The sequence below is a fragment of the Camelina sativa genome, chromosome 1 (genome assembly GCF_000633955.1).
Source record: "Camelina sativa cultivar DH55 chromosome 1, Cs, whole genome shotgun sequence".
NCBI lineage: Eukaryota > Viridiplantae > Streptophyta > Magnoliopsida > Brassicales > Brassicaceae > Camelina > Camelina sativa.
This window is the reverse complement of record NC_025685.1, coordinates 1,515,944-1,542,319: the sequence shown is the minus strand read 5'-3', so window position 1 is coordinate 1,542,319 and position 26,376 is coordinate 1,515,944. Positions and strand designations below refer to the sequence as shown.

General features: G+C 37.5%; 7 protein-coding genes and 1 pseudogene across 7 annotated transcripts; 4 read left to right on the top strand and 4 right to left on the bottom strand.

Annotated features, from left to right (window-relative positions):
- LOC104704859 (40S ribosomal protein S3a-1-like) lies at positions 109 to 1,996 on the bottom strand. Its single transcript, XM_010420903.2, has 7 exons — positions 1,890 to 1,996; positions 1,748 to 1,795; positions 1,495 to 1,600; positions 1,106 to 1,243; positions 825 to 1,010; positions 465 to 665; positions 109 to 379 (listed from the first exon to the last, which is right to left on the bottom strand). Exons 1-7 carry the CDS (start codon positions 1,898 to 1,900, stop codon positions 281 to 283), a joined length of 789 nt encoding a protein of 262 aa, XP_010419205.1. The 5' UTR covers positions 1,901 to 1,996; the 3' UTR covers positions 109 to 280.
- On the bottom strand, positions 2,393 to 4,982 carry LOC104704784 (ER membrane protein complex subunit 2-like). The gene is made up of 9 exons (XM_010420839.2): positions 4,728 to 4,982; positions 4,168 to 4,232; positions 3,929 to 3,977; positions 3,739 to 3,833; positions 3,566 to 3,651; positions 3,410 to 3,469; positions 3,241 to 3,322; positions 2,774 to 2,887; positions 2,393 to 2,690 (listed from the first exon to the last, which is right to left on the bottom strand). The coding sequence occupies exons 1-9, from the start codon at positions 4,912 to 4,914 to the stop codon at positions 2,517 to 2,519; spliced, it is 912 nt and encodes a 303-aa protein (XP_010419141.1). The 5' UTR covers positions 4,915 to 4,982; the 3' UTR covers positions 2,393 to 2,516.
- Positions 5,130 to 10,155, top strand: LOC104703382 (multisubstrate pseudouridine synthase 7-like). The gene is made up of 21 exons (XM_010419393.2): positions 5,130 to 5,144; positions 5,205 to 5,404; positions 5,783 to 5,864; positions 5,975 to 6,175; positions 6,269 to 6,483; positions 6,744 to 6,816; positions 6,910 to 6,966; positions 7,047 to 7,126; positions 7,210 to 7,272; positions 7,435 to 7,522; positions 7,687 to 7,789; positions 7,912 to 8,015; positions 8,101 to 8,174; positions 8,298 to 8,362; positions 8,462 to 8,637; positions 8,862 to 8,929; positions 9,011 to 9,071; positions 9,194 to 9,231; positions 9,332 to 9,400; positions 9,487 to 9,784; positions 9,917 to 10,155. The coding sequence occupies exons 1-21, from the start codon at positions 5,130 to 5,132 to the stop codon at positions 9,941 to 9,943; spliced, it is 2,157 nt and encodes a 718-aa protein (XP_010417695.1). The 3' UTR covers positions 9,944 to 10,155.
- On the bottom strand, positions 10,163 to 14,230 carry LOC104704707 (serine/threonine-protein kinase Nek2-like). Its single transcript, XM_010420768.2, has 15 exons — positions 13,978 to 14,230; positions 13,273 to 13,411; positions 13,117 to 13,183; positions 12,886 to 12,951; positions 12,752 to 12,798; positions 12,602 to 12,647; positions 12,433 to 12,513; positions 12,303 to 12,345; positions 12,174 to 12,223; positions 12,016 to 12,097; positions 11,877 to 11,926; positions 11,717 to 11,790; positions 11,591 to 11,642; positions 11,097 to 11,498; positions 10,163 to 11,008 (listed from the first exon to the last, which is right to left on the bottom strand). The coding sequence occupies exons 2-15, from the start codon at positions 13,356 to 13,358 to the stop codon at positions 10,337 to 10,339; spliced, it is 1,818 nt and encodes a 605-aa protein (XP_010419070.1). The 5' UTR covers positions 13,359 to 13,411; positions 13,978 to 14,230; the 3' UTR covers positions 10,163 to 10,336.
- Positions 19,663 to 20,521, top strand: LOC104704631 (mitochondrial import inner membrane translocase subunit TIM23-3-like). The gene has a single exon (XM_010420706.2). The coding sequence runs from the start codon at positions 19,802 to 19,804 to the stop codon at positions 20,369 to 20,371; it is 570 nt and encodes a 189-aa protein (XP_010419008.1). The 5' UTR covers positions 19,663 to 19,801; the 3' UTR covers positions 20,372 to 20,521.
- On the bottom strand, positions 20,562 to 21,564 carry LOC104704563 (probable ribose-5-phosphate isomerase 3, chloroplastic). Its single transcript, XM_010420647.2, has one exon. The coding sequence runs from the start codon at positions 21,487 to 21,489 to the stop codon at positions 20,662 to 20,664; it is 828 nt and encodes a 275-aa protein (XP_010418949.1). The 5' UTR covers positions 21,490 to 21,564; the 3' UTR covers positions 20,562 to 20,661.
- Positions 21,751 to 23,695, top strand: LOC104704400 (PITH domain-containing protein At3g04780). Its single transcript, XM_010420520.2, has 8 exons — positions 21,751 to 21,878; positions 22,060 to 22,146; positions 22,482 to 22,605; positions 22,785 to 22,833; positions 22,923 to 22,980; positions 23,079 to 23,125; positions 23,224 to 23,301; positions 23,447 to 23,695. The coding sequence occupies exons 1-8, from the start codon at positions 21,840 to 21,842 to the stop codon at positions 23,493 to 23,495; spliced, it is 531 nt and encodes a 176-aa protein (XP_010418822.1). The 5' UTR covers positions 21,751 to 21,839; the 3' UTR covers positions 23,496 to 23,695.
- LOC104704483 lies at positions 23,777 to 25,856 on the top strand (annotated as a pseudogene).

Below are 26,376 nucleotides of genomic sequence, written 5' to 3'. Positions count from 1 at the left end.
TTCAAACTGTGTTAAAAGTATTTTTAAAACAATATACCACTGGGGGGTTGTAAATGAGACATATTTATCGAAGATTATGTAAAATTTTGTTTCATCGAAGGTTTCAAATTCAGAGAAAAAGGTGATTAATAAATTATCAAAAAGCTCGCAAGTTTACACAAAAGTCATCAAATACAGCAAAAAAAACTGAGGGAACAAAAGAGTGAACAAAGGCATTAAAAAGCTAAAGTTTAGAAGAAAAAGAGATCTCTCAATTTTAACATTTTCTCAAAAACCATTCTTAAGCTCCGATGATTTCAGTAGGTTCCTCAACAGCCATCTCTTCAGCAGGCCTATCTACCTTAACACCAACATCTTCTGCTGTGTAGTCTCCGTGAACCTATAAAACACAAGCATCCAATTAATATAAATAATTCTATGTAAATGAATCATAACATAGCAAATGCGAGTTCATCTACACTCACATCCATGAGCTTGCCAAGGTCGAATTTGGGTGCCTTGAGGATCTTGACTTTACGGATGTAAACGTTCTGAAGAGGGTAGATGCTCTGAGTTGCCTTTTCAATCTCCCTGCCAATAGCTTCGGGAATGAACTTAGCAACAAGATCCTTAAGGTCACATGAGGAAGCCTCCTTAACCATAATTTCACTCATCTTCCTGCGAATCTGAGGAATGCACAAAAAGACTCATCAATAAAAGGAAGTATCTTAGCTCAAAGATTGCAGAAATAAGATTCAGCAAAGAGACTTGACAACATTTAACATTCAATCCTTAGAGAAAGAGAGAGAGAGAACGACAGTTTTAGATAATAGCTGGATGAATACCTGACGGATTTGGCTGGATTGAGCATAGCAAGTCCTCTTGACCTGGTTAGCACGTCTCTTGGTGAAGGCGATGCAGAAAAGCCTGAGAGTGTAGCCATCGGTGGTTTTAACATCAACATGAGCCTCAATCAAAGTCTGCCACTTTTTAACCAATGACCTAAGTTTGTCAGTGGTGAAGTCCATGCCCTACAGGTGAAACAGCAAAAACTGTCAAGATCCCATCAAATAAGAGGAAATGAAACCAGAACAGCAAAATGTTGGGAAACAATGTTTGTCCTTACCCAGAACTGGCACAAAACGTTCCTGCCTTGGACATCTTCAGCTCTAAGACGGATCTTCCTGTAAGCATTATCTTCATCACCTTGAAGATCAGCTAGGGAAACCTCAAAAACTCTGTGCTTCAATCCTTCGGAGGCAATCTGGGAGGGTTTAGAACAAAAGTCGCATAACGAGGTTAGATAGATACAAGGATCATCAGTCACAAAGCCAGCACATACCATACAATACAACATAAAGCTATATAAGAAATGGTAAAATAAGCTATAACAATCAATCCAAAACACCATAAAGAATTGCCCTAGGTGATTCATATCGATTCAGTTGATTCTAAGAAGAGTCTTAACAGCCAAGTCATTCAAAGGAGATTTGAAAAGAGAGACCGAAACATTACTTTGGTACCCTGAGTTCTGGAAACAAGTGTCTTTCCAACATTTCTACTGGTGAACATTGAAGGAGCCTTAACATCATACCAATCCTTCTTGGAGAAAGGGTCAACACTGCATCATTCATTTTCACAACAAGAATGAAAACAACCCATCAATAAACAGATTCAACAGCTCAATACTTGAACATCGAGAGAGTCTATCAATACGTCCACATTGTAAAGAAGATAAAATTAAATTAAAGAATTTTAGAATACTTACAGCTTCTTCTTTCCTCCCTTCCTACCCTTGGAGATTCTCTTGTTTTTCCTACAAAGCAAGTACAGGAACACTCATAGTTAGGTGGTGCTGAGATTTACAGATCAGATAGTAGAAACGAGGAGTAATCTCAAGGGAAAATTACCCGACGGCCATGGCTGCGGAAGATAGGTCTCGACGACGAACTGAGAAGAATCAAAAAACACAGATAAAAAACCTAAAAATGCTTCTACGGCGCTTCTTCAATTTAAAGTCATCTTCTAGGGTTTGAGTTTGACACTCATATGTTTTGGGCCTTAAATTGACCCATTAATGGGCTACGCCTCACAAAGAATGGCCCAATCGGGTGTTTAATCTTTATCTTTAACTCGATCTGTGAATGAAAGAAAGCACATGCGGTGGTAAAAAAGTAAAAATCTTGAACTTACAAAGTGAAAGAAAAAAAAAACAATTCCATACATGAATTTAGGAGAGTGACGTTTCGTAATTCATGAATTTAATGATTAAAAATTATAGTTATTTTTCCCAACAGACATTTTGCATTACTGAAATCTCACGAAGTTATTTGCCAATCTTCTCTCGTTCGGATTGAATTTTGTTTAATTTATTATTGGCTATTTGATTAAACTCATTAGTAAACCTTATCAGTGATTCAGTAATAACCGAGAGCGAATATGAATAAAAATTATAAGCGGAAAAGAGAACGAGTGAACAAAGTCTTAAGCTTTAAAACCAAAACACCAAAAAATTGTCTCAACCCTTGTCGTTTAAACTAAGAGATTTTCAAGCTTCTCAAGGCAGAAGAGAGGAGGTTGAGCTTGGCCGGAGCTTTTTGCTTGTACTCTCTCTCCAATGCAGTTGCAGCTAGAGACTGAAGCTCTGGTGCAGCCATGTCCTTGTCCTCTTTGTTCCTTCCTTTTGAGACCTGTGCAATCGCTGATCCACACTGTTTTCAGAAAGATGTATCAGTCATTAGGTCACAGCAAACAAAGTGGATTAAACCGGTATGAGGAAGAAAGAAGGTCTTACCAAGCATATTCCGAGAAGGGCTCTTGTGCTTTTACCACCTGTCAAGTCTATGGTTGCTGCATAGTACTTTCTTGCTGCGATGAGGTTTTCTAGTCCACCAATTGTGTAGAGAACCTGATTTTGGGGATTGCACGCATAATGAGAATTACGTTAGTTAGACAAGTTCATACATGATCAAAGCTGTACTATAGAGTTCTGTAACAATAAAAACTTAGAAACTTTTGGATTGCAGTGCTAATAATGCTCAAAGTTCCACAAAATAGTTCGCTCTTCTATTGCTGTTACTAACTTCCAGTGTCAGATATAAGCGACGACAAATTGATTATAAGATGCATACTACATACAATGTCTTAATCAGAGCAGGTCATATATGACATTTTGAGGCTCTTTGGTGATAGCCATAAGAGTATAGACAAAGGAACAATTTGACTTCTTTTAACAAAGCAAAAAAAAAAAATGGGACTTACATCGGCATATGCTAGATGGTACAGTGGAAGAGTAGGCTGTGTTAGTATGAGCTCCTCGTAGCAGAAAGCTGCTTGTTTGTACCTGTTATAGATTATCAATTAGCTGGGTTAATTGTTGCATGGTGAATTATAAGTAAAAAAGTCTAGTACAGAGGATAGAGAAGCACACATTTGCAAGGAAACATAAATTTCTGCAAGTTCTCTCCAGGCATCATGATCAGCCATGAATCTACATAAAGAAAGACAAGCAGATACAGTTGATCAGCTGTAGTATGTTATTCCTGATATACTTATATTAGTCCAGCTAGGGGTTAGTAGTACTCACACTTCAAGATATTTGTTCAGATGTTCAATAGCTAAGGAAGGTTTGCCCTGTGCCTTGGCCATAGCCACCTTTCTTTTGTGTATTACCTAGACATCGAGTTTTACTTACAACAATTATCATTTGGACGTAGCTTGTAGGTGGTTCCATGAAAGCAAAAAAAGTTAAAAGCTTACTTGATCAAGTGGATTATCCTCCAAAAGGCTCGTATACGCTTTTTCAGCCTCCTCCCACATTCCCTTTGCTTCTAGCAACAATGCCTCCAGCTTGCCTGAAATATATTACCAAGATTGGGATATGAGCAAATGATGGAGTCCAACAAGATTGAAGACTTGCTCAGTTTGTCAAGGGTTGATATTGACTTACCAACACGTTTGCTATCCGGAAATTTCTTCTTCAGAACCTTGATGCAATTCTGCAAAAACACAAATTTAGACTTTTTTGAGAATTCTAAATTCTAAAAAAGAGGTTTAAACCTAAGAAATAGCATAACACATACAGCCTAAGATAACCGATGCAAGTTTGTCAACGAAGCCTGATCTCAAAATAGGTAATAGGATCATATAGTTCTCAAAGTACCAATGGAAAGCGTAAAGAAAATTCACCTGTGCAACATTAAGAGATTGACAGTCCATAGCTGCAATAGCTACCTGCTCATACAGGGTCCATTCTGTATAAATAAAAGAAGACACTTTGCCCTTTAGTTTTCTAAAACAAACAATTTACAAGCTGCTCTTTTATTGCGGTATCAACAATTTCTCTAAAGTTAAACACCTACTAGCCAAGTCAACAAAAACAAATTGAACCAGATTGGCAGAGATTCATCTAAATGGCTTTTTCTGAAACTAAAGTCTTTGCTAAGTTTCTGAACCCGTATCAGCTACACAACATGTTTAACCTCACAAGTAAGGATGAAACAGTGAACAAACCAATCTAAGGACACCAGATTTCGAATTAAGCAGATATAAAAAAAGTAAATAAGGTAACCGTAGGAAACGGAAGCAGAACCATAAAGATCAACTAATGATTAAAATTGAATTATGAACTAATTTCGTTTAGCTGAAACTCATGATTTGCAGCAATTGGGTGTGAGCACGATTCATGAAATCAACAAACACACTCTAAACAAACTAGCAAAACCCAAGGAATTCAGAATCAAACAGACCATCTGGACCAAGAGCAGATCGCTTCCCCGAATCGTTCAAGATCGAGAGACCATGCTTGAGCACAATCTCTGATCGGCGAACTTTGAGCTTACGAACGAGTGACAGATACTCCCAAACACCTCCTCCTCCATTCTCAACTCGATTCTCGAGTTGGTTTAACTGCGTCTCCTCCGTTTTCGTCACCATCTTGCTCTGTGCCTTGTGAATTTTGTGGATCTGTAATCTGTTGTTTTTAGTGGGAAGCTCGCTCGATCAGGAAAGTCGCTTTTCTCTACAAAGACGACATTGACATGAACCGGTTCGGTTTAATAGACGTACCGATCTAATTTAGAGCATATTCGAATCCGAGTATCAGATTCATCGGTACCGGTTCTGGTTTAAACATTAACCGGCTCAAGTCAATGGAGAATGAAACGGTGCGTTTAGAAAGCATTCGATTTTCAATTGTCTTCTTTTGGTCCTTGCGGGGAACATAGGCATTGAAATTAAACAGAACTGTGTCGTCTTGTTTGCGTTTGCCGTCTCTGCTTAAACCCTACTCGAGCTTTCACTGGACAACGACAATGGCGACGACAGCTAAAAACGTTGAAGGTATGAAAACAGTAGATGAAGCTGACGTGGGCATCTCCTGTTTCATCTCCCAGCTCCCTGGCTTCCGCGGAATCCTCAAACAAAGGTCGTGATATCATTATTTGTTGTTTCTTACAGATTAACATTCTTCTTCCATATAGCTAGAGGATGAGATTAAGATTTTGTAAGCTTGTCAAATAGAGCTTAGTGATTCTATAATTTCTATGAACTGTGTGATTCTTGATTAGAAGAGTTTAATGTTGATTAATGAATTATTTTTGATGTGGTTGGTACTTTATTTACATTACGGTTAACAAACGGATCCAAAGGAAGCTCCTTTTGTGATAAATGAAACTCTTTGGTATATGTTGGGTTTTGAATTTTGATGCATGTACTGATTGTTTCCTTTATTTTTGTGTGGGTGAAGTTCATAGATTTATTGGATACAAAAATGAATTATTTGTTTTGGATTTGTGTTTCGTAGATACGCAGACTTTATTGTTAATGAAGTGGATATCCATGGCAATGTGGTTCATTTGACATCCTTAGACTTGCCTCCTGAGATGGTTTGTCTCTTGACTCATTTCAATTCACCTGTTGTATGAATGCTATGTTTTTGTTTCGATTTTTATCTTTTAGTTTGTTTGTGCCAATTTCGTTGTTGTTTGTTGTTCAGGATGTGAAGGAGGAAGAAAAAACCAAAAGTTCTGATAGTGAACCCCAAAACTATACTTCTGCAATTGAGTCATTCAAATCGATTTCCAATGCCACTGATGCAGAGCGTTTGGAAACATTGATTAACCAAGTCACCTCAGGAAGTGAAGATGAAATCTCACCTGTTGTTCTGGATCCAAGTTCTGACAAATCCAAGAGAACGGTATTGGTTTTGATCACAGAGTTACATATCTTGTTATCAACATTATCTTTTGACTTCTTACTATATATTTTTTTTTCTTATACTACTAACCAGGCTATCCACAACTTTGTTAAAGAGCATTTCAAGTTCCTTGTGACTGACACTGTCGATGGTCCTGATTCTACTTCAAAATGCATCCGTGTGCGAGTGAATTCAGGAGCCCATAACAACAGAGGTAATAGATCAAAAAAACGGAAGGAAAGAGGCGATAAACCTTTTGATAGCAGAGGTTCAGAGCATTGGCCAGAGCATGTTGGCAAGTTTCTCAGGTAATAATTATAAATCAACTTCTATCTGACATAAAATTTACTATGTATTGGGACTAGTATATTAGTCTATCTTCCAAAATGTATAACCTGAATTGGATATCCTACTTGAGAGATGTAGCCTGGTGTCTTAAAGTTACTGATTCACTAACGAACTAGTGCATTTTATGCACCATATAGTCTCTGCAGTACCTTTATTTGATCGTTACGATTGAAACTGCAACACATGTTTCACTTGATTTATTATTGGTTTAAGTTTATAGGTTCCATCTTTACAAGGAGAACAAAGATACACAAGAGGCCTTGGGATTGATTGGAAAGATGCTAGGCGTTCAGGTGTTTCCCATCTTCTTCCGTATATAAAAGGGCTGTTTTATCTCAAGCCATTGTACTTTCCTTGCTAAGCTGTGTCGGTTTTGAATTTTACAGCCAAAGTCCTTTGGATTCTCTGGAACAAAAGATAAGCGGTCTGTTTCAACTCAGTGTGTAAGTTATTTCTACCATTTTTCTTGGTAAGATGAGTTTATTATTTACAATGCATAATAAGAGAATGTTTGGGCATCTAGGTAACTGTGTTCAAACAGCAAGCTAGTAAATTGGCTGCGCTGAACAAGAGATTGTTTGGGATCAAAGTTGGTGACTTCTGGTAAGCCAACATATTCTTGAATGTTATCATTTTGACTTTATTGTTGTGGTCATAAACTCATAATGTTAATGATGACTTTTCAGCCGTGTCAAAGAGGGCCTTCTCCTTGGACAGCTCATGGGAAACAGATTTACCATCACGTTAAGGTGAGAATGTAACTGGTCATTGTAAAAAGAAACTCTATGATCGTCGATTAACTTCCAAATTTTCTTATTCAAGAACATTTTGATTATATTTCGGTGAGAAGGGATGGAAAGATCTTCTTGTGCATGGAATATCTTTATAGTATAAATTTTCATATTTTTCAGAGGAGTGGTTGCTGATTCTGAAGAAACTATAAAAAAGTCTGCAGAGTCCTTGGGGAAAGATGGCTTTATCAACTATTTTGGCTTGCAGGTACCATTCTCCTGTCAAGTTGTAATCGACTTGCACTTTTGCATTGTAGTATCGAGTTCTGCTTCTCGAAAAAAGTCACTTAAGTCTTCTTCTTTTTTTATCAAAGTTAGTTAAATCTTATTAAAAATTAATATTTTCTTATCAATTTTGTATCTGTGTGACAGCGTTTTGGAAGTGGTTCAGTACCAACCCACCATGTTGGAGCTGCACTATTGAAAGGAGAATGGAAAGATGCCGTAGACATGATTCTTAATCCAAGAGAAACTGATATCCTTTAACATGACCTAGTCTCAGCTACAATTGCTAATCCCTCTCAAAATCATATTGTGACTCTACGAAATTAGGAACACAGCAATGCATGGTTTTCTTGACTTCAAGCTTTTTTCTACAAAGGCATGTAGTAAATGATGCCCGGGAATATTACAAAGAAACTGGCGACATTGACGGGACTTTAAGGCAACTACCTCGATACCTCGTTGCTGAAAGAGCCATAGTAAGTATCCAGCTACTCATGTATGGGTTTTTACGTTCATAGGTTTCCATGATAATCAGTTTTAATCTTGAGTGTTTTGAAACAGCTGCAGTGTCTGAAGAAATGTCCTGGTAACTACCTGCAGGCTCTGAAAGGCATTCCCAGAACTTTGAGAATGATGTAAGCGCTTGGTTCTTTATATAGCTTAAGTTCTTCCCGAACAGTTTGCCTCTTGCGACTGAGATATGACATATGCCAAGCAGTTTTTTTTATCTTACTGTATATGTGATTCTTATCATGCAGGTACGTACATAGTTACCAAAGCTACTTATGGAACAATGCAGCAAGTCTGCGCGTCAAAAAATATGGTACATCAGATTTTTTTTTCTTTACAAATCTTGGGCCGTTCTGTATGCAAATCGATGTCAGTTTACTGCTCACTCCTTGGCTTTTTTGTGGTCTGGCAGGGACTACCCAAGTTGTGTTGGGGGACTTGGTAAGTACAAAGGTAGATGCTGCAACAAAAATGGTTGATAGTTTGACATCTGAGCACAAGGAAAACAACGAAGAGACATTGGATTGTGACCAGGTAGATGATACTGCTATTGTAGATCTTCCAGCTGAAAGGAGTGACCTTGTTAAGGTTAGTTTCTATTTCGAACTTCTTCTTATTAGGCCGTTCGTAGTTGATATTTTTTGCTCTTCAGATTATGATGAGCTAATGGAACTTCGGGACTGAAATTTGATTCATGAGATTTCTGCATTGTCTTTTTCCATGTTATAGATACTTTGATGCATTTACATTCTCATTGGTATTTTGCTAGTGCTAGCATTATTCATGTATAATGCTTTCTTTTGTATCTTCAGGTTGTAAGTATTGAGGATTTGGAAGCTGGAACTTTCTCAACCAGTGACATTGTCCTCCCTCTACCTGGGTAAGTTGCTGGCAGAATTCTCCAATACAAGTAGTTTTAACATTGTACTATTGAAACCTAACTTTCTCTTTGCTTCAACAGTTCAAGAGTCATTTACCCTTCCAATGACATTGCGGAAATTTATCATGATTTGGCAAAGAAGGTTTGTTAAAACAATATTCAAGCATTCCCTGATTGTTCTCGAAGTATTGAACTCACTTATTCGCAGTGTATTCTTTCTAAAAATATCTCTCATGAATCTATAAATTTGCTTACAATTTTCAGGACGGTATCAGCCTAAGTGACAGCATTCACGGTGTAAAGTAAATTCCCTTATGCTCTTTTTCTTGTAGATCCTAATGCTGGTAACTCTGCAGCACCCCGAGCATCTACCTTATTCTACTAATAAAAGTATTGTTTCAGGGAATTCTCGATAACTAGCATGACTGGTGGATATAGACGTGTATTCCAGAAACCAATAGACTTTGAATGGTACGCAGTGTATAGTTAGAACGTTTTCCAGTTTTGATATCAGACACTCTATGAGACGAGACTAATTTTGCGGGTAATTGCTGCAGGGAGTTACTCAGTTACACTGACAGCAATAAACCATTGGCCGAGACAGATCTGGACAGGATAACCATGACAGTGGAGAAAGTTGGATCTGCTGAAGAAGTTGAAGATGAATCAATGAATTCTGATTCTAATCCTCCTGAAACCGATTTGAAAGACCAGACAGAGAGAAAAGAGGATGAAAAAGTAACTGGAAATCCAAATTCTGAGCAGACACAGATGGCGCTTAAAATGGCACTCACTCTTCCATCATCCTGTTATGCCACAATGGCAATCAGAGAACTGTTAAAGACGTCAACTTCTGTAAGTACTCAAACTGCTATATCTCGGAAATTGCTGAATTCACTTGAATTTGGTACTTTTAAGTTTACAAATTAAAGTTAAAACATATTTCTTAACATCTGAATACTGTTCTTTTGGGGGATTTAATGGCAGGTTGCATATCACAAGACACTTAACTAGTGATTAACATCCGCTCCTCGTGGCTTGCACACAATGCGTATAATAAAAGGCATTTGCTCTACAGTTTTACTGGTTATACTACTCTGTTTCAGTTGCTTTGAGGTCTTACTATTCAGGATTCTATATTGTCTGCTTTAAACATCTGTACATTCATGTATTTGTGCTGAAGTTCAGGAAATAATTTTAAGCATCAAGACGGAAGTTCTAATTTAGTAACCGGCCAAGTCTTTTCTTGAATTTCAATGTATCAGATACAGAGGGTCAGCTACTCATTTAAGAACACAGCCTAAGTAGTTAACTTTGAAACAATTTTCTTGACATCTGGTTGGAAAAACTGTTAAAAGTGGAAAATTTTCACATCACAACAGGTTAGAATTAGAAATCACCCGTTTCTCAATCTTCCAGCTTATTAGTAGTAGATTCCTTGAAGCTCTTGGACAACCAAATTGCTGTTTCTCTGGGTGAGACTTTGCCTGGACCAAAGGGCCTCAACAAGACATTGAGCTCATCGTACCTCTCATCTTGAAGCAACCTTGCACTGAATTCAAGCAATCCCTCCAATGCCTCAGCCCGTTGCTGATAAGAACTAGGATCAAATCGTTGTCTCCTTACACCTGACGAACCCCTGCTTGATGCTCCAGCAGTTGCATTCTGATCAGATGATTCACTCCTGTTTTCCAGATACGCATCTTCATACACTGCCTTCATAATCGCCCCTTCTCTGTTTTGGCCTGGTTCAAGTGTAAATTTGTCTTTTGTGATTGAGCAGTCTAGTGGTGGCTCTGGAGGTGGACTGTAGGAACCTTTAGACGATGCTTTCTTCTTCTTCCCACGCACAACCGGAACAAAAGGCTCTTCCTCATATGACGCTAGTGGAAACTCAATCTTGTCAATTCTTGGTGCATTCATTGACACGTCAGGAGAATTAATCTGGTGGAGAAAACTGGTTTTCGAAATGTACAGAGAGTCTTTGATTTCTTTTGCAGGTTTTCTTGAGTTAGGCATGGAGGCTCTGCGAATCAAAGCGGCTGGTTTTCGGTTTGTACGCTGTGATGAAACAGGAAGCTGCAACATATAGAGACCACCGTTCTTTTACTCTGATAAAACAATCAATAAAACCAGTAAAGAAAAGCATTTTGGATGGATCACTTACTTGACCACGGTCAGCCCTAGGCTGTCTCGATCTCACAGGTGAGGCTGAAGCTCTCACTGGAACACACCTAGAACTCTTAGAAACTTCTGAAGTTCTATGAACACCCGTTCCTTCACCACTTTCATCTGTAGACAAATCCAGTTGCTTTGCACGGTTCAGATATGCGGGTACAGGTTTTTTTATGGACGACATAGAATCTTCCTGGTTACCCCTAAACCTGCTTGGACCAAAGCTATGGCTTTTTCCAGCAGGGCGCCTTCTCTGCTCGGGAAAACTGTTTCTCCTGGTGGATTCAGATTCTGGCCGTTGCGCAGGCACTACATTACTTGCTGGATCATTCACCTTCAAATGAATCTTCTGGATATACGGCTGAAGCAACGGTTGTCTGAGAAGCTCAGCAGCCTACACAGAAGAAGAGCAATGATGTTTACTGGTCAAGTTTGTTCAGTTTCAAGTTATGAACATATACCAAAGGACAGAATCAGATGACATACGCTTGGTCGGAGTTCTGGATTTTTCCGGAGCATACTCTTAACCAGACCTCGGCTGAAGAAAGCAGCACGCAAAATGAGTAAATTCTAATAGATCTCACATTTAGACAAATAAGATAGTAGACTTACAAGGCAGCAGAATATTGCGCCGGAAGTGGAGGAACGATTGATCTGTTTATCCTGTTTATTAGTCCTTGCATGTCCTGCAACCATTTGAAACGCCAGGAATCATTAGGAACTTCTCATGAACGAAACCCGGAGGAACATAAATCTAACTTTTAGAGCTTACAAAAGCTTTGAATGCAGGTTTCATAGCCGTCATCTCATACATACAACATCCTGAAGGAAAGAAGATAGAGGTTCAGAATATATTCTTTCATTATCTTAAGCTAAAGGTTAACAATCTCAGCCATGAATGAGAAACTTGCCAAGCGACCAAATATCAGACTTGGACCCATAGGGTATATCAGCTAGAAGCTCGGGGCACATGTAGCTTGGTGTTCCAACCACCTAGTTTTTCAAGAAGGGTAGCGATTAAACCTGAGTTCAAAGACATATGTGAAATACTGAAGGAAGCTATACTCACTGAAGACGCGAGGTCATCTGATGTTAAGACCTTAGCAAGTCCGAAATCGCCTGCAGAGATAGCCGATTTGTTACATTTTAGTCTGATTAGGAAAATGATATAATGTGACATTAATGTGTAGCAACTCACCAAGGCGTATGTCTTGATCCTTTGTCAAGAATATGTTCGAACACTGGATGGATCAAAATAAGTTAGTTCTGTATCAGTATGGAGATTTGTCAATATATTGTGTTGGTCTCCTGAGACAATCATAACCAACCTTGACATCGCGATGAAGAATGTGATTGGCATGCAAGTATTCAAGAGCCAATAAGAGCTGAACAAGCCATTTGCAGAGTTTCTGATAAAACAAGAAAAAAAAGTTTCAAGAGATTCAGAATTTTGAGTATCAAATCGTCAGAGTTTTATCAAACAAGTCTAGCACAAACCTCTTCGGAGAAGTGTACGCCGTTGGTTTTTTTTATCGCGTCCGCCCTGTAAGGAAGAAGAAACAAGAGCAGCAGAAAAGTCAGTTGGTATATCAGAGAGCCTCTTCTCTAGGCAAACAGGGGAACACTGCTGAGAAGGAATAAGCTTACATGTCTCCTCCTTTGCAATATCCTATGATAATGCACACATAGCACCCCTGATAGCACACATCCATAGACAATAGAACTGGTTATATTTTGAAATTCTTAGTTCACGAAATGAAAAGATATGTGATAAATGATACCTTTTCAACCCAAGAATCTTTATATTCCACGATAAAGGGGTTATGTATCTTTGAAATCAACTCCATCTACAAGGAGATCACAGGATATTGTTACTCTACAGAACAAAGGTCAACAGCCATAGCTCAAGAATACTGTATATTCGATTACAGCATATCTGAAAAGACTATCAACATCAAACAAAGGTCATTGTCATACAGAGATTCATCTAAATGTTTAGATAACAAGACAACCTCTTGATGAGCAGATCTTCTTGTCCTACCAGTCTGGCGAGCAAGCCGGATTTTCTTCAAAACATACCTTTAGACAGCAAAACAGATGACAAGGAAATTCAAATGCCGGAAACAATCATTACTCAGAGAATCCTGTTTAGAGGTGAAGGTACTCACAGTTTCTTCTCATTTTTATGTCTCACAAGAAGAGCTGACCCGAAGGAACCTTTTCCAATTTGCTCAAGAACCTCGTAATTCTCCATTGACAAACTCTGAGAATCACCTCCTATTGTCTTAATGTCGTCGACTCTAGAATCTGAAATCCAAACGAAGACACAAAACACATTGTATTGTTAATCTATCCTTTAACAATCATGGTACCTTTCTGGACATTATAACTAAACAATCAAATAGAATGAGCAAAAAAAAGTAGTCAATAAAACGGAAAAAAAGTTAAAACTTTATTTCTTCGATTCTTCTAAAAGTTTTGTCACTAACCAAAACCCAAAACCCACCAACCTTAAAATTCAATTAGCCACCATAAACGGATTACTCTTTTCAGGAATTTTTGAAAATAAAAAGGTAATCCAGTTCGTAAAAAATCGAATCTTTCGTCTTAAAACATGCAAGATTTGAGTTTTTTTTTTTACATGTACCGGTGTTGTGAAAGATGAAATCTTTTATGAGATAATCTGGGGAAAAAAAACTACAGATTTCATTAGCTCGCATTCACAGAAATGAACAGCCCATCAAAATTGAGCCAGTCGATAACCCAACATTTTTGCTAAATAAACAAGAAACCGTTACTTTGGGTTCGAAACTTAAACAAGGAAAGAGGTAAATAGAGAGAGAGAGAGAGAGAGAGAGAGAGAGAGAACAAACCTAAAATGGCGTCGTTGTGAGATTCAATCGGCAGATTTAAAAGATGAAAACGAAGAAGAAGAAGAAGAAGAAGTTGAGAGAGGAGGAGACAGTTTCCGCATTTCCTGAAGGAAACTACAGAACGGCACCGTTTCCGAAGAAGAAGCAACGGTAGTGAAGAAGAGGCATTGGAAGGAAACGAAGAAGAAGAAGATGAAGAAATTGGTTCGCCATTGTATGTATGTATGTATGAGAGACCTCTCTCTCTCTCTCAGCGGAAAACGACAGATTTTGCTCAATGGGAAATAAGACTTTGTATTTTTCCTTATATATATATATATATATATATTAAAAAAAATTGAGACAACAATATACTTTATTATATATTTAATCTTATGCTAATTATTTAATATCTGATTTTAACCCTTTTGTCTGAATGATGTGACTTTACATTATTTTATAAAACTATTAAAACATAAAATCGAATTTTTTAGAAAGAAGCATAAAATGACAAATTCGTCTTGGGATAATTTATATTAATTTTTGTAGTTCGTGCACTACGAATTATTAAATTCTATTTGAGCAATAACTGAATAGGTCGCGTTACCCAAAATTTTTGTTTTGAAAATCGTTTAAATCCCGCAACAATTTTTCATATAGCACCACATCCACCCAATTTTTAAATATCAATTTTTGTCACCCCAATTTATAAGTTTTAGTCTAGTATCTTCCAAATATAAAGTTCGAAACTTCTGTCCACACATTATGCTAAAATTATAGTTTATCATTGGTTTACGCGGTTTATGACACAAAATCAATTAGAAACCAAAAACCGAATATAGTAAACCGAATTGAGACCCAATTTCACAATCCGAAATATATATCCAGTGTGAAGAATCCCTAAATTAAAAAATTTAGAACCTTAGTTTTAATTTTACTCTCTTCATCGATATTTTAGATTTCTATTTTCAACAGCTAAGCTTGGATATGAGCAATTCATCTGAAGCTACGAGTGCAACATCCAATGTCCAACAGAGAAGAAGAGTTGTGGGTGTACCGAAGACGTGTTGGTGTGGAGCTAGTATCGTGGCTTTAATTTCAAAATCCGCTGCCAATCCATACCGTCGTTAATATCGGTGTGGTTATGCTGCATCACATAAGGTAATGTGTTTGATTTTTGGATTGTTTTGGACAAATTTCACTCTAATTCCCTGTGCTGTATAGCTCATTGATGATAACCACAATTTCAAATGGGTTGACGAAGCATTGTCGGATGAGATTGAGAGATTGGCTGTCAGAACGGCTGTACTTGAACAAACGGTGTCCCAGATTACAACAGAGACTATGGATCACTAGAAGATTGTTTTTGAGAAGATGCAAATGAAGCTAGAGAAAGAGATTTTTGAAAAGGTAGAAGAAGAACTGTTGGAAACCAAATCAAGTCTGAAGAAAATAATGATTGTTGTAATTGTAGGTTGTATGATCATGATTGGTTTGAGCAAACTGATAGTTTGATTGGCTTGTAGTTGTTGGTTTTGTTATGTATGGGCTTGTAGTTGTTGGGTTTGTTATGTATTGTGTTGTTGTTGTTAGTGTTATGTTCTTCTTGTTGTGTCCTCTTTGTTGTCTAATGAGAAAGGAGATACCAAAATAACAAAAAACAGAGACATTGGCACAAATGGTTCAAAACCAATACATAAGCCGAATTAAACATCCTAAAAATGCATCCATGGTTCAAAACCAATACATAAGCCGAGTTAAACATCCTAAAACAGAGACCATTACATTAATTATCCTAATCAGATGGGAAAACAAAAACCCGACCATCTAACACTTCCTAATCCTTCATCCTTGCTAGATCATCCTTGAGACGGTTCCACTTGAGTGCCTTGAGTGCCTTGAGCAAGTTCAAATGTCTAAGACACAAGATGAAGCAAAATAAAGGTCAGTTTCACATACTATTTAACACAAGGTAGATTGAAAACTTCACTCACTAACCTGTTTAGACGACTTCTTCTTCGAGTGAAACCTAGAATTGTGACCAGCTTCACCACACATACCATAATGCATTATCCTTTTCAACTTTTTAGGTGCTTTTTTCGAAAGAGACTCATTTGGTCCTTTTTTCCTCTTTTTGTCCTTCTTACTCTCCTTTTCTTTCTTCCTCCCAAGTTGCGGTGGTGATGGTGGTCTATGCACATTAGGGAGGTTGGTAGATGACGAATAAGCAGGTCCTCTTTGTGGAACAAGGCCTTTTGTGTAGTTCCTCCTCCACATAGGTGTCCGAAACCAAAAACACACATAGTCTTCAACCTCAAACTTCCTATCAATAATGACTCCATAAGCATGCTCACAAGGAATGCCACAGATTTATCATTTTTGACAAGTGCAAGTCCTCTCAGTCAAGTTTACCCTGATGAGAAATTCCACTAAGTGTAGCTTCGTAACCGTCGTTTGTTCTCCTTCTTATCTGACATTCAGAACCTTTTTCAAATTCTTTGGCAAGGAACTTAGACACATATGGCGTGCATCTCCCATTGTGATCATGAGACTCGGCAGATCTCCTGGCAATCCTGACCATCGCAAGTCTCCTTATGGTCTCAAGCATTGGCACAAATGCTTTGTTCCTGGCTTTCAAAATGGAGTTGTTGAATGACTCGACTGAGTTATTCTCAACATCTTCACAGAAGTTTCCTTGCTTGTAGAACGCCCTGCACCAATTTCTTGGTTTCGACTTTACAACATCACGCCAGACAATCTCACTGTAGTTTTTAAGCTTGATCATGTTTGCTTCAAAATCCTTCTCATTGTAGCTCCATGCAATATCCCAGACATACTTCTTCATCTTTTATCTTTCCCATGGTTTCTCTTCAAGTTGCCATAAATGTGTCGGACACACATTCTATGCTCAACTTTTGGTAGCTCTAACTCAACAGCTCGGATAAGTCCATGAAAAAAAAGCAAGGGGTTAATAACTGAATAAATACAACACATTACCAATGAACCCAAAATCAGAATGTTTATTACCTTTTGGCGATCAGAGACTATGATATAACCATCACCATCCATTAGTCCCAAATCAGCCTTAATCTTCCTCACAAACCACAACCAATTTACTATGTTTTCTACTTGTACACACCCCCATGTTATTGGGTAGATAGCATTGTCTGGTGATAGTACAAAGTCCCATCTACTTTTCTCATGTTGTTCCGCTTTCTCTCCCGACGAGCTTCATCATCTTCATCACTTGAACTGTCCGGATACTCATCATGAACGATCGATGGTTCGTCAATAAACTCTGTTACGGCTTTCTCAATCTTAAATGCGTCTCGCTCCCTTGGATCTTCATTGTCAGGTTCATCGTCTTGGATCGGCTCATCTTCTCCTCCTTCCTCTGGCGGAACAGACCCAGTAGCCTCGTCATGAACGACTATCGCATTCGTCTCCAGCTCATTCGAATCCATGGAAATTGAGATTTTCGTTTCTAGGGTTCTTTGATTTGGGGATTTGGGGATTTTTATGTTTTGGGGATTTTAGGATAAATGGGTATTGTTTAACGGGTTGAATCAGGTTGATTTGGGTTAATCAGGTTTAATTTTGTTGGCATGCGGTTAATGTATTTTCCGGAACAGTAAACCAATGATAAACCACGATTTTAGCATAATGTGTGGACAGAAGTTTCGAACTTTAAATTTGGGGGGATACTCGACTGAAACTTACAAATTGGGGGGACAGAGATCTACGTTTAAAAACTGGGTGGATGTGGTGCTATATGAAAGTTTCTGGGGGGATACAGATTGTTTTTCCATTCTTTTACTATATAGACTAATTTTACTCTATCTGTCTCATAAAGATTGATGTTTTTGGATATTTTTTTGTCCCACAAAAATTGATTTTTTATAAACTGTATGAAGTAATCATTAAAATATTTAAAATTTGAATTGTTATTGGTTTAAAATTAAATAATATATCTTTAGTTAAAGAAAAATATATATTTAATCTCAATAATCATTGTTTTCTTAAAATATGTAAAAACTTCTAAACATCAATTTTTGAGAGAGAGAGGGAGAGTAGCTTTTGGTTACCACAATAAGTTGGATTGTTTTGTTTGTCTTGAACTTTTTTTACATTAAATAAATTAAACTAGAATTAAAGATAAGTTATAGCATTTCTTTATGCAAAAAAGAAAAAAGTATATAAGCAACAGTACGTCTTCATCGTTGAGCCTCTTTGTTTATGAGACCAAGTTTTCTTTAAATTTATAAAATAGAACTAATACACAATTTGTAATTCCTTGTTTCTTCTTGCTTGGTTTGAAGAAAAGAAAAACAGTGATTATATAGGTTAATGTATATCAACAACAACAACAAAAAAAAGGTATAATAGTTAATGCTTAAGATGATCTAAGTTAGATCCCACTCATCGACATCAAACACCGTAAGCATTGTGACTAAAACATGTATTCTTTATGGATCGTTTATGAATTTTCTAAACTGTCATACTCATGGACACATAATTTTTCGGCACTGTCCAACTCACGGTTAAGTCTTATCGATTTAAATAATTACGGAAAAAGAACAATACTTATCCATCTAATCCACTCATGTGTCATGAGTCATGTCATTTCATTGAGATTAAGTAGGTGTATATTAACAAATTACAGGCATGTAGTTTGTGTGAATAGCGTTGTCCAATATTTTTAAATACTAATTATAAGTTAATTCAGATCTTATGTATTTCATATCCTTCTTCATTTACAATGCAGAATAGTTCAACCAGATGAAATCTGAAATAGACATAACTTTCTTTCTTTTTTCGGTGTAAGTAATTAATAGACTGTGTTACTGTTGTAAGTAATAGACCATAGTCCATAGATACATCAACATTTAACATAGTGGAACCCAACAACGTATTGAAAGATTTAGGCTGAGAAAAATGATAAATAACAAATGTAATTGACTAATACATATCTTTGCATATTCATATGCACAATATAAAATCGCTAAACAAATACTATTTTTATTGTTATTTCTATCTATCTTTATTTCGTTATAATTTTGCGTCTTACTTCACACCCACTTATTATACCATCGCCTTCTCCATGAAACTATTTATTTTAGACCTTTAGTAGTTTAGGGCAAAGGCAAACCGCGTGAGCTTATTAAAAACCATAGTAACCACGTCAACGTGAAATCTATTTTGTTCTTGTTCTTTTTAAAAGGTCGGCCACCCAATTTACAGAGATGTTCAATCCTGTATATATATATATATATGTAACTCAGAAATATGGAATCAAATTGCAGGGATGTTCATTGTTCGATCCAATCAATTGTAGCTATATCCTCGTCTTGTCTTTTCACCATGGAAAATATATATAGAATTATATGAATTGGACGATTTGAAAATACATACTTTTTTTTTTTTGGCAAACTTTGAAAAGACATACTTTAAGAACATATAAATAACAGTATTATAGTCGAGAGAGGACAATACAATCACTAAAAAATTTAAAAAACTATTGTTCCGGTTCAGCTGATTGATTCCAATTATTGGGATGAAATAAATGTATTTTATAATCCGGTTAAGCTGGCTAAAAATAACTCTTCAAACAAAGTAATCTAGTCCACGTAAGATAAAGAGAGTCCATAAACTAAAAAGCCCAATATTAAAAATTTAAAACCCAAAAGCTTCGAAAAATATAAAAGTTTTGAACTCAAAATTTTTCGGATTGTCCCCAAAGTTATTTCCTTTTCCTGCTCTTGACGCGGAAGTTATAAACCCTCACGTTTCATCCTTAAACCCTAAGCCTAAGTCCAAGAAACGGAGAAGCTTTCTCTGGTTGGTAATGGCGGATCTGATGAACCCTAGCACCGGCGGGCAACAACAACAGAAGTACCGTCAGTACAATCCGTACCACGAACAAATCAATCTTCCGTACCGTCAGATCTACGAACTCCCAACTTCGCCTGAGTTTCTCTTCGAAGAAGAAGCTACAAAAAAACGCTTAACATGGGGTGAGAACCTCACGTTCTTCACCGGGTGTGGTTATGTCACCGGATCGGTTCTCGGAGCCGCCAAAGGTGCAATTGATGGGATCCGAGGCGCCGAAAGGGGCGAATCCCTAAAGATCCGAGCTAATCGTATTCTGAACTCCGGTGGACTCGTTGGAAGACGCGGCGGGAATTGCTTAGGATCTCTAGGGTTGATATTCGCAGCTATGGAGAGCGGTGTTACGCATCTGAGAGACGGAGACGACGGTTCGTTGACTACTGTGATCGCTGGTTTAGCCACTGGTGTCTTGTACAGAGCTGCCCGTGGGCCTAGATCCGCTGTGGTTGCCGGAGTTGTCGGCGGAGTAACGGCTTTTGCGGCGGTTGCTGGGAGAAGCACCGTCAAGCGATTCGTACCAATCTGATGATTTGCCTCAATCTCTCAAAGGTTAGGGTTTAAGAATTAGTTTAATGAAGAGGCTTTTTAGGCATTTATTAAGTGAGTGAATCATTGCTACTCTATTTAGGGTTTATGAATTATTATCCTCTGTATAAAAAAAAAGTTGACATTTTTATTTATTGATCTAATTGCCCAAATCCGATTCATTATTGATCTTGTTGAATGCAAATCGAAATTGAAATGATCTCACATAAACTCAATTGGTAATTTTACAAAGGAGAAAACTTTAAAGATTGAACTTTTTTGGAACCTCACTCACTTGTTCATAACTTCAACACCATTCTTACCGGCGATAATGACAGAAGTAGCCATACCAAGGAACAGACCATGCTCCACCACTCCTTGAAACTTGCCGATCTCTTTCGCCGCAGCGAATCCATCCTTTAAAGGATTCTTAAAATACAAATCAATAATGTAATTACTGTTATCAGTCACATAAGGCTTCCCATCTCCATCAACTCTAAGCTTAGCATCACATCCAAACTCCTTAAACAGTTCCTGCAACCTAATCAAGTTAAAGTTCCAGCAGAACTGAACCACTTCAACAGGCATGGCTAACCCACTTCCACCGAGTCCTTCAACGAGTTTTGTATCATCAGCCACAACGATAAACTTCTCAGCCACAGCTTCAACCATTTTCTCACGGAGTAAAGCACCTCCACGGCCTTTGACCAAATCAAGATTCGGATCTACCTCGTCAGCTCCGTCAATAGCGAGATCGATCCTCGGATGCGTATCTAACGCAACGAGTGGAATCCCTAACGCTCGTGCTTGTTCCTCTGTTCGTTTCGACGTTGGGATACCGACGATATCGTAGAGCTCACCGGAAGAGAGAAGTTTCCCGATCTGATCAACGGCGAATGCTGCGGTGGATCCAGTTCCAAGACCTAGAACCATCCCTGGTTTAATTGCTTCCACAGCTTTCTCCGCCGCGAGCTTTTTCAAATCGTCTTGTGAAAGCGCAACAGACTGAGCCTTGACGGAGAATGAAACAGAGGTTCTAGGAGAAGAGCCAGTGCGGAGGGCAATAGAAGGAGTGCGTAGCGTAAGGTGAGATGAGGAAACGAAGGATAAGGAAGCCATTGGAGTCAGAGAGGATTGAGAATGGTTGGAGAAAAAAAAACAAAGGTTGGGTTTTTGACTTTTGAGTGGAAGAGAAGGTTATAAAAAGTTTTGTACTAGTTGGTTTGAGGGTATAACTGGAATATTACTTTTAAGGTTGTTGTTGTTTTTGGGTTGGTGAACTGAAGATAATAACCTGCTGAACCAATCAGAGTGTTTATCATACGGCGTCGTTTTTGGGTTTCTTCGAGTACAGAGTTATATAAAAAGTCCTTTTTCTTGTGTTGCGTGGAGAGTCTAATTATTTTCTTCCACTTTCTCTCGATCTTGAGATTTCTTTGAAAAGAAGAAAAAAAAAAGAAGAACTCACGATGTCCGCCGAATCAGCTAGCCAAATTCCTAAGGGACAGGTGAGTATATACCAAGATTTCTTATGGGGTTTTCGAAAAAGGAATTCAATATTTGGGTAAAAAGAATATATTTAGGGTTCTTATCTGTGGTTTCTATGAATTTGGATTGTTTCGAATCTTGGCTCGAAGTTTTTAGATTTAATAATTCTTTCAAGTTTTGGTTGCTGTGTTTGTTTTTCAGGTTGATCTGCTAGATTTTATTGACTGGTCTGGTGTTGAATGTCTGAACCAAAGCTCTAGTCACTCTTTGCCCAATGCTCTCAAACAGGTTATTCTCCTTATGTTCTTATAGTTCTCCCCCTAGATGAATATAGTTCTCTGTCTGTATACAAGTTTGTGTTTTGTCTGAGTTCTTGTATCTGCTTGTGTTTATTATATCTACAGATACTTGTTTAATAGTTCATGTATTAATTGTTATCTAGTATTAATTTTATGAGATTAGGTATATAGATGATTGAGTTCAAACTTGGATTTTTATGAAGGGATATATTATTGCGTGCCAGCCTAATATAAATCTATAGCTTTTGAATTTATGAATAACTGATTCCTGTTGGTGTTTTAATGACCCGAGAATGAATGATTTTACATTGGTTGTTCGTGTAGGGATATAGAGAAGATGAAGGTTTGAACTTAGAGAGTGATGCTGATGAGCAGCTTTTGATCTATATTCCTTTTAACCAAGTTATCAAACTACATTCCTTTGCTATCAAAGGCCCTGAAGAGGAAGGTAAAATCGATGTTCTATATTCAAAGCATATGTAGATGTTCATTATTTTTAGTCTTGCCTGACAAGGGTACAACTACAAGTACTTCTGGTTGCTGAACTGGAGATGGGAATTAGATTTCTGGGGATGTTTCTTGCTAGTCGGTAAGGTTTAACTTTCTTTTACTCTAATTTTTCTTCAGGTCCTAAAACTGTAAAGTTCTTCTCAAACAAAGAGCACATGTGCTTCAGGTAATGTGAATCGTTTCTAATTCGTATCTAACGATATGATTATCTCCGTATAAGCTCAGACTCTCATGGGGTCTATTAAAACTATACAGCAATGTCAATGATTTTCCTCCAAGCGACACTGCTGAACTAACTGAAGAAAACCTTAAGGTAATATATTTCTGATATTTAAACTCTTTATTCATTTGGTGACATGTTCTGGTGATGTATCTGTTTTGACTGACACCTCTGTTCAAATCCATTTACAGGGAAAACCGGTTGTCCTTAAATATGTTAAGTTTCAGAATGTTCGTAGGTAAGGTTTTGACTTTTTACTGTGCTCTGTGTATATATAATAATGCTACTAAGCGAAATCACAGATTGTTTTAAACCTTATAATGTATTTGATTCAAGCTTGACGATCTTCATTGAAGACAACCAATCGGGTTCTGAGGTCACAAAGGTTCAGAAGATTGCTCTCTATGGTTCAACGTAAGTCTCTAAAATCTTTTTTTGTCCAAGTTTGTTTTAAATATTACCTGCCTCCAGAGTATATTGGTCTTAGCTGTTCATATTTCTGGTATTTTTTTAAGTTGCAAAGTATTGGTCATTTACATCATTATGTACAAATTAACAGGGTGGAGACGACTGATATGAAGGGATTGAAAAAGATTGAAGATCACTGAGCAAACAACAAAAGTGGTTTGATCATATGATCACATATCAATTTGATTTCTAGTGTTCTATTGTGGGGTTCTATCTTTTTCAATTGCTTTTTTCCTAAGTTTTTAAATTAAAATAGACCAGAACTTGCGATTGCCTATTTGCAGAGGAGTGCAAAACGAATGATAAGTTCAATAAACAATTTGAAAATTCCTCTTGCAAATTATAAACAGTTTCGTAGGATTCCTCCACAATAGTAAAATTCGATAGATGATATAACTGGGCATCAAATCTTAACAAATAGTGGATAGGGATAAAATCGTGCTACTAGTCCTATCTTTCCACTTTAATCTCTGCACGACCACCTTTTCGACCGTATAACCTCGTACGTGACCAAAAAAAAAAAAAAAAATCTCAGTCAATCTCCTCATGAACTTTCTCACACCTTGCCAAAATCTTTGTTTATTCTCATAAATGAAAAGATAGTACGTCTGTACTCCTTCCGTAACACATTCATCAGCATTCCACGTCTTTGAAATGATGTCGTATTGTCATCCAGCTCCCGTTTATCTTCGTACGGATAGTAAAAGAAACAATTCTTTGACGTCTCGATGTAGACCAAGAGCCGCTCCAATGTTTCTAGTTTTTCTTTTAAACAACAATTCGCCCAAAAAATAGTGCTTAACGATGTGAGGCCCAAATGACCCAATTCTTTTGTTTTAGCCTTTTGGGCTATATCGTTTTTACCCTTTTTTTTTGTTTTGGCCTTTTGGGCCTTCCAAACCCTAGCAATTTGACTTGAGTGAAACACACTATTTAGGGTCCTGCGGAGTAGAGAGAAAGAATGACAATACAAACGATGGCGGCGAACGGAGGAGCTACGGCGGCTGGTCAGCTCTCTGAGAAAGAAGCTGATATTCAGATGATGTTATCAGCCGATGTTCACCTTGGTACCAAAAACTGCAATTATCAGATGGATCGTTATGTCTTCAATAGACGCAACGACGGTAACACTCTCATCTTTCTCCCAAACTTCATTGTGCACATAATTGTATATATAGACGCAAAACGTTTCCACGTTCTTGTATTCTGTATTGATCTCGTAGCTTTCGACTTGATTGTTTCTCCCATTTTCCATAGTTTTTGGGTTTTTAAATTGAGAAACCAATCTCACCTACACCTTTGCTTGGATTAGACGTTAAGCTTCTGTATTCATCGAGTTTTGTTTATGAAGTTTTGATTTTTTTTTATTGCTTTAGGTATTTACATTATCAACCTAGGAAAGACACGGGATAAGCTTCAGATGGCTGCTAGGGTTATTGTAGCAATTGAAAACCCAAAAGACATCATTGTTCAATCAGCTAGGCCTTATGGGCAAAGAGCTGTCTTGAAGTTTGCTCAGTATACTGGTGCTACTGCTATTGCTGGAAGACACACTCCTGGTACCTTCACTAACCAGATGCAGACTTCTTTCAGTGAGCCAAGGTTTGTTGATTCTCACCGACCCAAGAACCGACCATCAGGTAAAATTGATTTGTTTATAACGTCTCTTTTTTTAACCAAGTTTGGAGGTTTAGGTTTTGCTAATGCTGTTTTGTTTTTGTTTTGCCAGCCAATTAAGGAAGGTGCTTTGGGAAACATTCCAACCATTGCCTTCTGTGACACGGATTCTCCAATGGGGTTCGTAGACATTGGTATTCCTGCTAACAACAAGGGAAAACACAGCATTGGTTGCTTGTTCTGGCTTTTGGCTCGTATGGTTCTCCAAATGCGTGGAACCATTCGTCCAGCTCAGAAATGGGATGTCATGGTAAAGTCGAGTATCCATATCTTTTTAGGATTCTCTTATTATGATTTAGCTCTACTCCAACAACACCTAACAAGATCTTGACTTGTTTATGTTGGTGTAGGTGGATCTGTTTTTCTACAGGGAGCCTGAAGAAGTAAAGGAAGAAGGGGATGAAGAAGCTGCACCACAGATTGATTTTGGGTTGCCTGCTCCAGAGTATGGAATGGTTGGTGGAGACCAATGGACCACTGCCCAAATCCCTGACGGCGCATGGCCTGGTGAAGCCCAACAGCCGATTTCAGCTGCGCCTGCAGTTGGTTGTTAGTTTCTTCAAACACATGTTGCTGGTTGGGAGTGAAAGTAATTCTTGACAGTTTAGCTCAAACTCGATATAGACATGATTTTTGGTTCTTAGTGAGATTTGGAGAGGATTAGGATTTAGGACCACATTGGCTTCTGTTTTACTTTTCTTGCTTCTTTGTCTCTTGAGAAATAGAGACCATTAGTATATTTGGTGCATTTTTGCCTAGTTATTTTACTTCAGTTATTTCATTGTATTGAACTATTGATGATGAATCTTCTATTTTAAAAGTTATTTTTTTCATCTCTCTCAAAAAAAAAAAAATGTGAATGTATTAATCTCCGGACTCCGAACAATGAATTAAAATGTAAAATCGTGTATTACTAAAAAACAAGATAGATTTCAGTACATTTATATTTTATAGTGAGGTCTAATGTCGTCACATTAAATTAGCCCCAATCAATGTAATGTGCTGTGTTTTCCAACAGTGGTTTTCTCCTTTTCTTACTGTTGTCAATGGTCGGCCGTTAACATTACCACCGATTGCGACATTTTAACTTATCAGTCAAAGCTTAAACCGGAAACCAATTTCACAATTATTTCCTTTTTTTCCGGTTTTACGCTTTAGTCTTTACAAAATGGCCTTCTTCCTATGATGATGCCAAAGTCGAAGGGATGGAATGAATCGAAGGTTCGTGACTGAGTCTTGTCTAAATTGTGATATGATCTAATCTTAATTTTGATATGTTTGTCTTTTATTATTTCTTATATATATATATATATGATAATTCACTAATATATTTTCTGTCGAAAA

What these genes read in the sequence shown, in the direction of transcription:
- LOC104704859 (XM_010420903.2), bottom strand. An exon ending in CCAGAACTCAGGGTACCAAA is followed by an intron (nt 1,244 to 1,494) that starts GTAATGTTTCGG and finishes AAACCCTCCCAG; the next exon opens with ATTGCCTCCGAAGGATTGAA. An exon ending in ACGTTTTGTGCCAGTTCTGG is followed by an intron (nt 1,011 to 1,105) that starts GTAAGGACAAAC and finishes TTTCACCTGTAG; the next exon opens with GGCATGGACTTCACCACTGA.
- LOC104704784 (XM_010420839.2), bottom strand. Translation starts at nt 4,914, where the DNA reads ATGGTGACGAAAACGGAGGAGACGCAGTTAAACCAACTCGAGAATCGA. An exon ending in ATCTGCTCTTGGTCCAGATG is followed by an intron (nt 4,233 to 4,727) that starts GTCTGTTTGATT and finishes TTATTTATACAG; the next exon opens with AATGGACCCTGTATGAGCAG. An exon ending in ACCATCTAGCATATGCCGAT is followed by an intron (nt 2,888 to 3,240) that starts GTAAGTCCCATT and finishes CCCCAAAATCAG; the next exon opens with GTTCTCTACACAATTGGTGG.
- LOC104703382 (XM_010419393.2), top strand. An exon ending in CATGTTGGCAAGTTTCTCAG is followed by an intron (nt 6,484 to 6,743) that starts GTAATAATTATA and finishes TTAAGTTTATAG; the next exon opens with GTTCCATCTTTACAAGGAGA. An exon ending in AGATTTACCATCACGTTAAG is followed by an intron (nt 7,273 to 7,434) that starts GTGAGAATGTAA and finishes CATATTTTTCAG; the next exon opens with AGGAGTGGTTGCTGATTCTG.
- LOC104704707 (XM_010420768.2), bottom strand. Translation starts at nt 13,358, where the DNA reads ATGGAGAATTACGAGGTTCTTGAGCAAATTGGAAAAGGTTCCTTCGGG. An exon ending in GCGCAATATTCTGCTGCCTT is followed by an intron (nt 11,643 to 11,716) that starts GTAAGTCTACTA and finishes TGCTTTCTTCAG; the next exon opens with CCGAGGTCTGGTTAAGAGTA. An exon ending in ATCCAGAACTCCGACCAAGC is followed by an intron (nt 11,499 to 11,590) that starts GTATGTCATCTG and finishes TCTTCTGTGTAG; the next exon opens with GCTGCTGAGCTTCTCAGACA.
- LOC104704631 (XM_010420706.2), top strand. Translation starts at nt 19,802, where the DNA reads ATGGCGGATCTGATGAACCCTAGCACCGGCGGGCAACAACAACAGAAG.
- LOC104704563 (XM_010420647.2), bottom strand. Translation starts at nt 21,489, where the DNA reads ATGGCTTCCTTATCCTTCGTTTCCTCATCTCACCTTACGCTACGCACT.
- LOC104704400 (XM_010420520.2), top strand. Translation starts at nt 21,840, where the DNA reads ATGTCCGCCGAATCAGCTAGCCAAATTCCTAAGGGACAG. An exon ending in TGCCCAATGCTCTCAAACAG is followed by an intron (nt 22,147 to 22,481) that starts GTTATTCTCCTT and finishes TTGTTCGTGTAG; the next exon opens with GGATATAGAGAAGATGAAGG. An exon ending in CAAAGGCCCTGAAGAGGAAG is followed by an intron (nt 22,606 to 22,784) that starts GTAAAATCGATG and finishes ATTTTTCTTCAG; the next exon opens with GTCCTAAAACTGTAAAGTTC.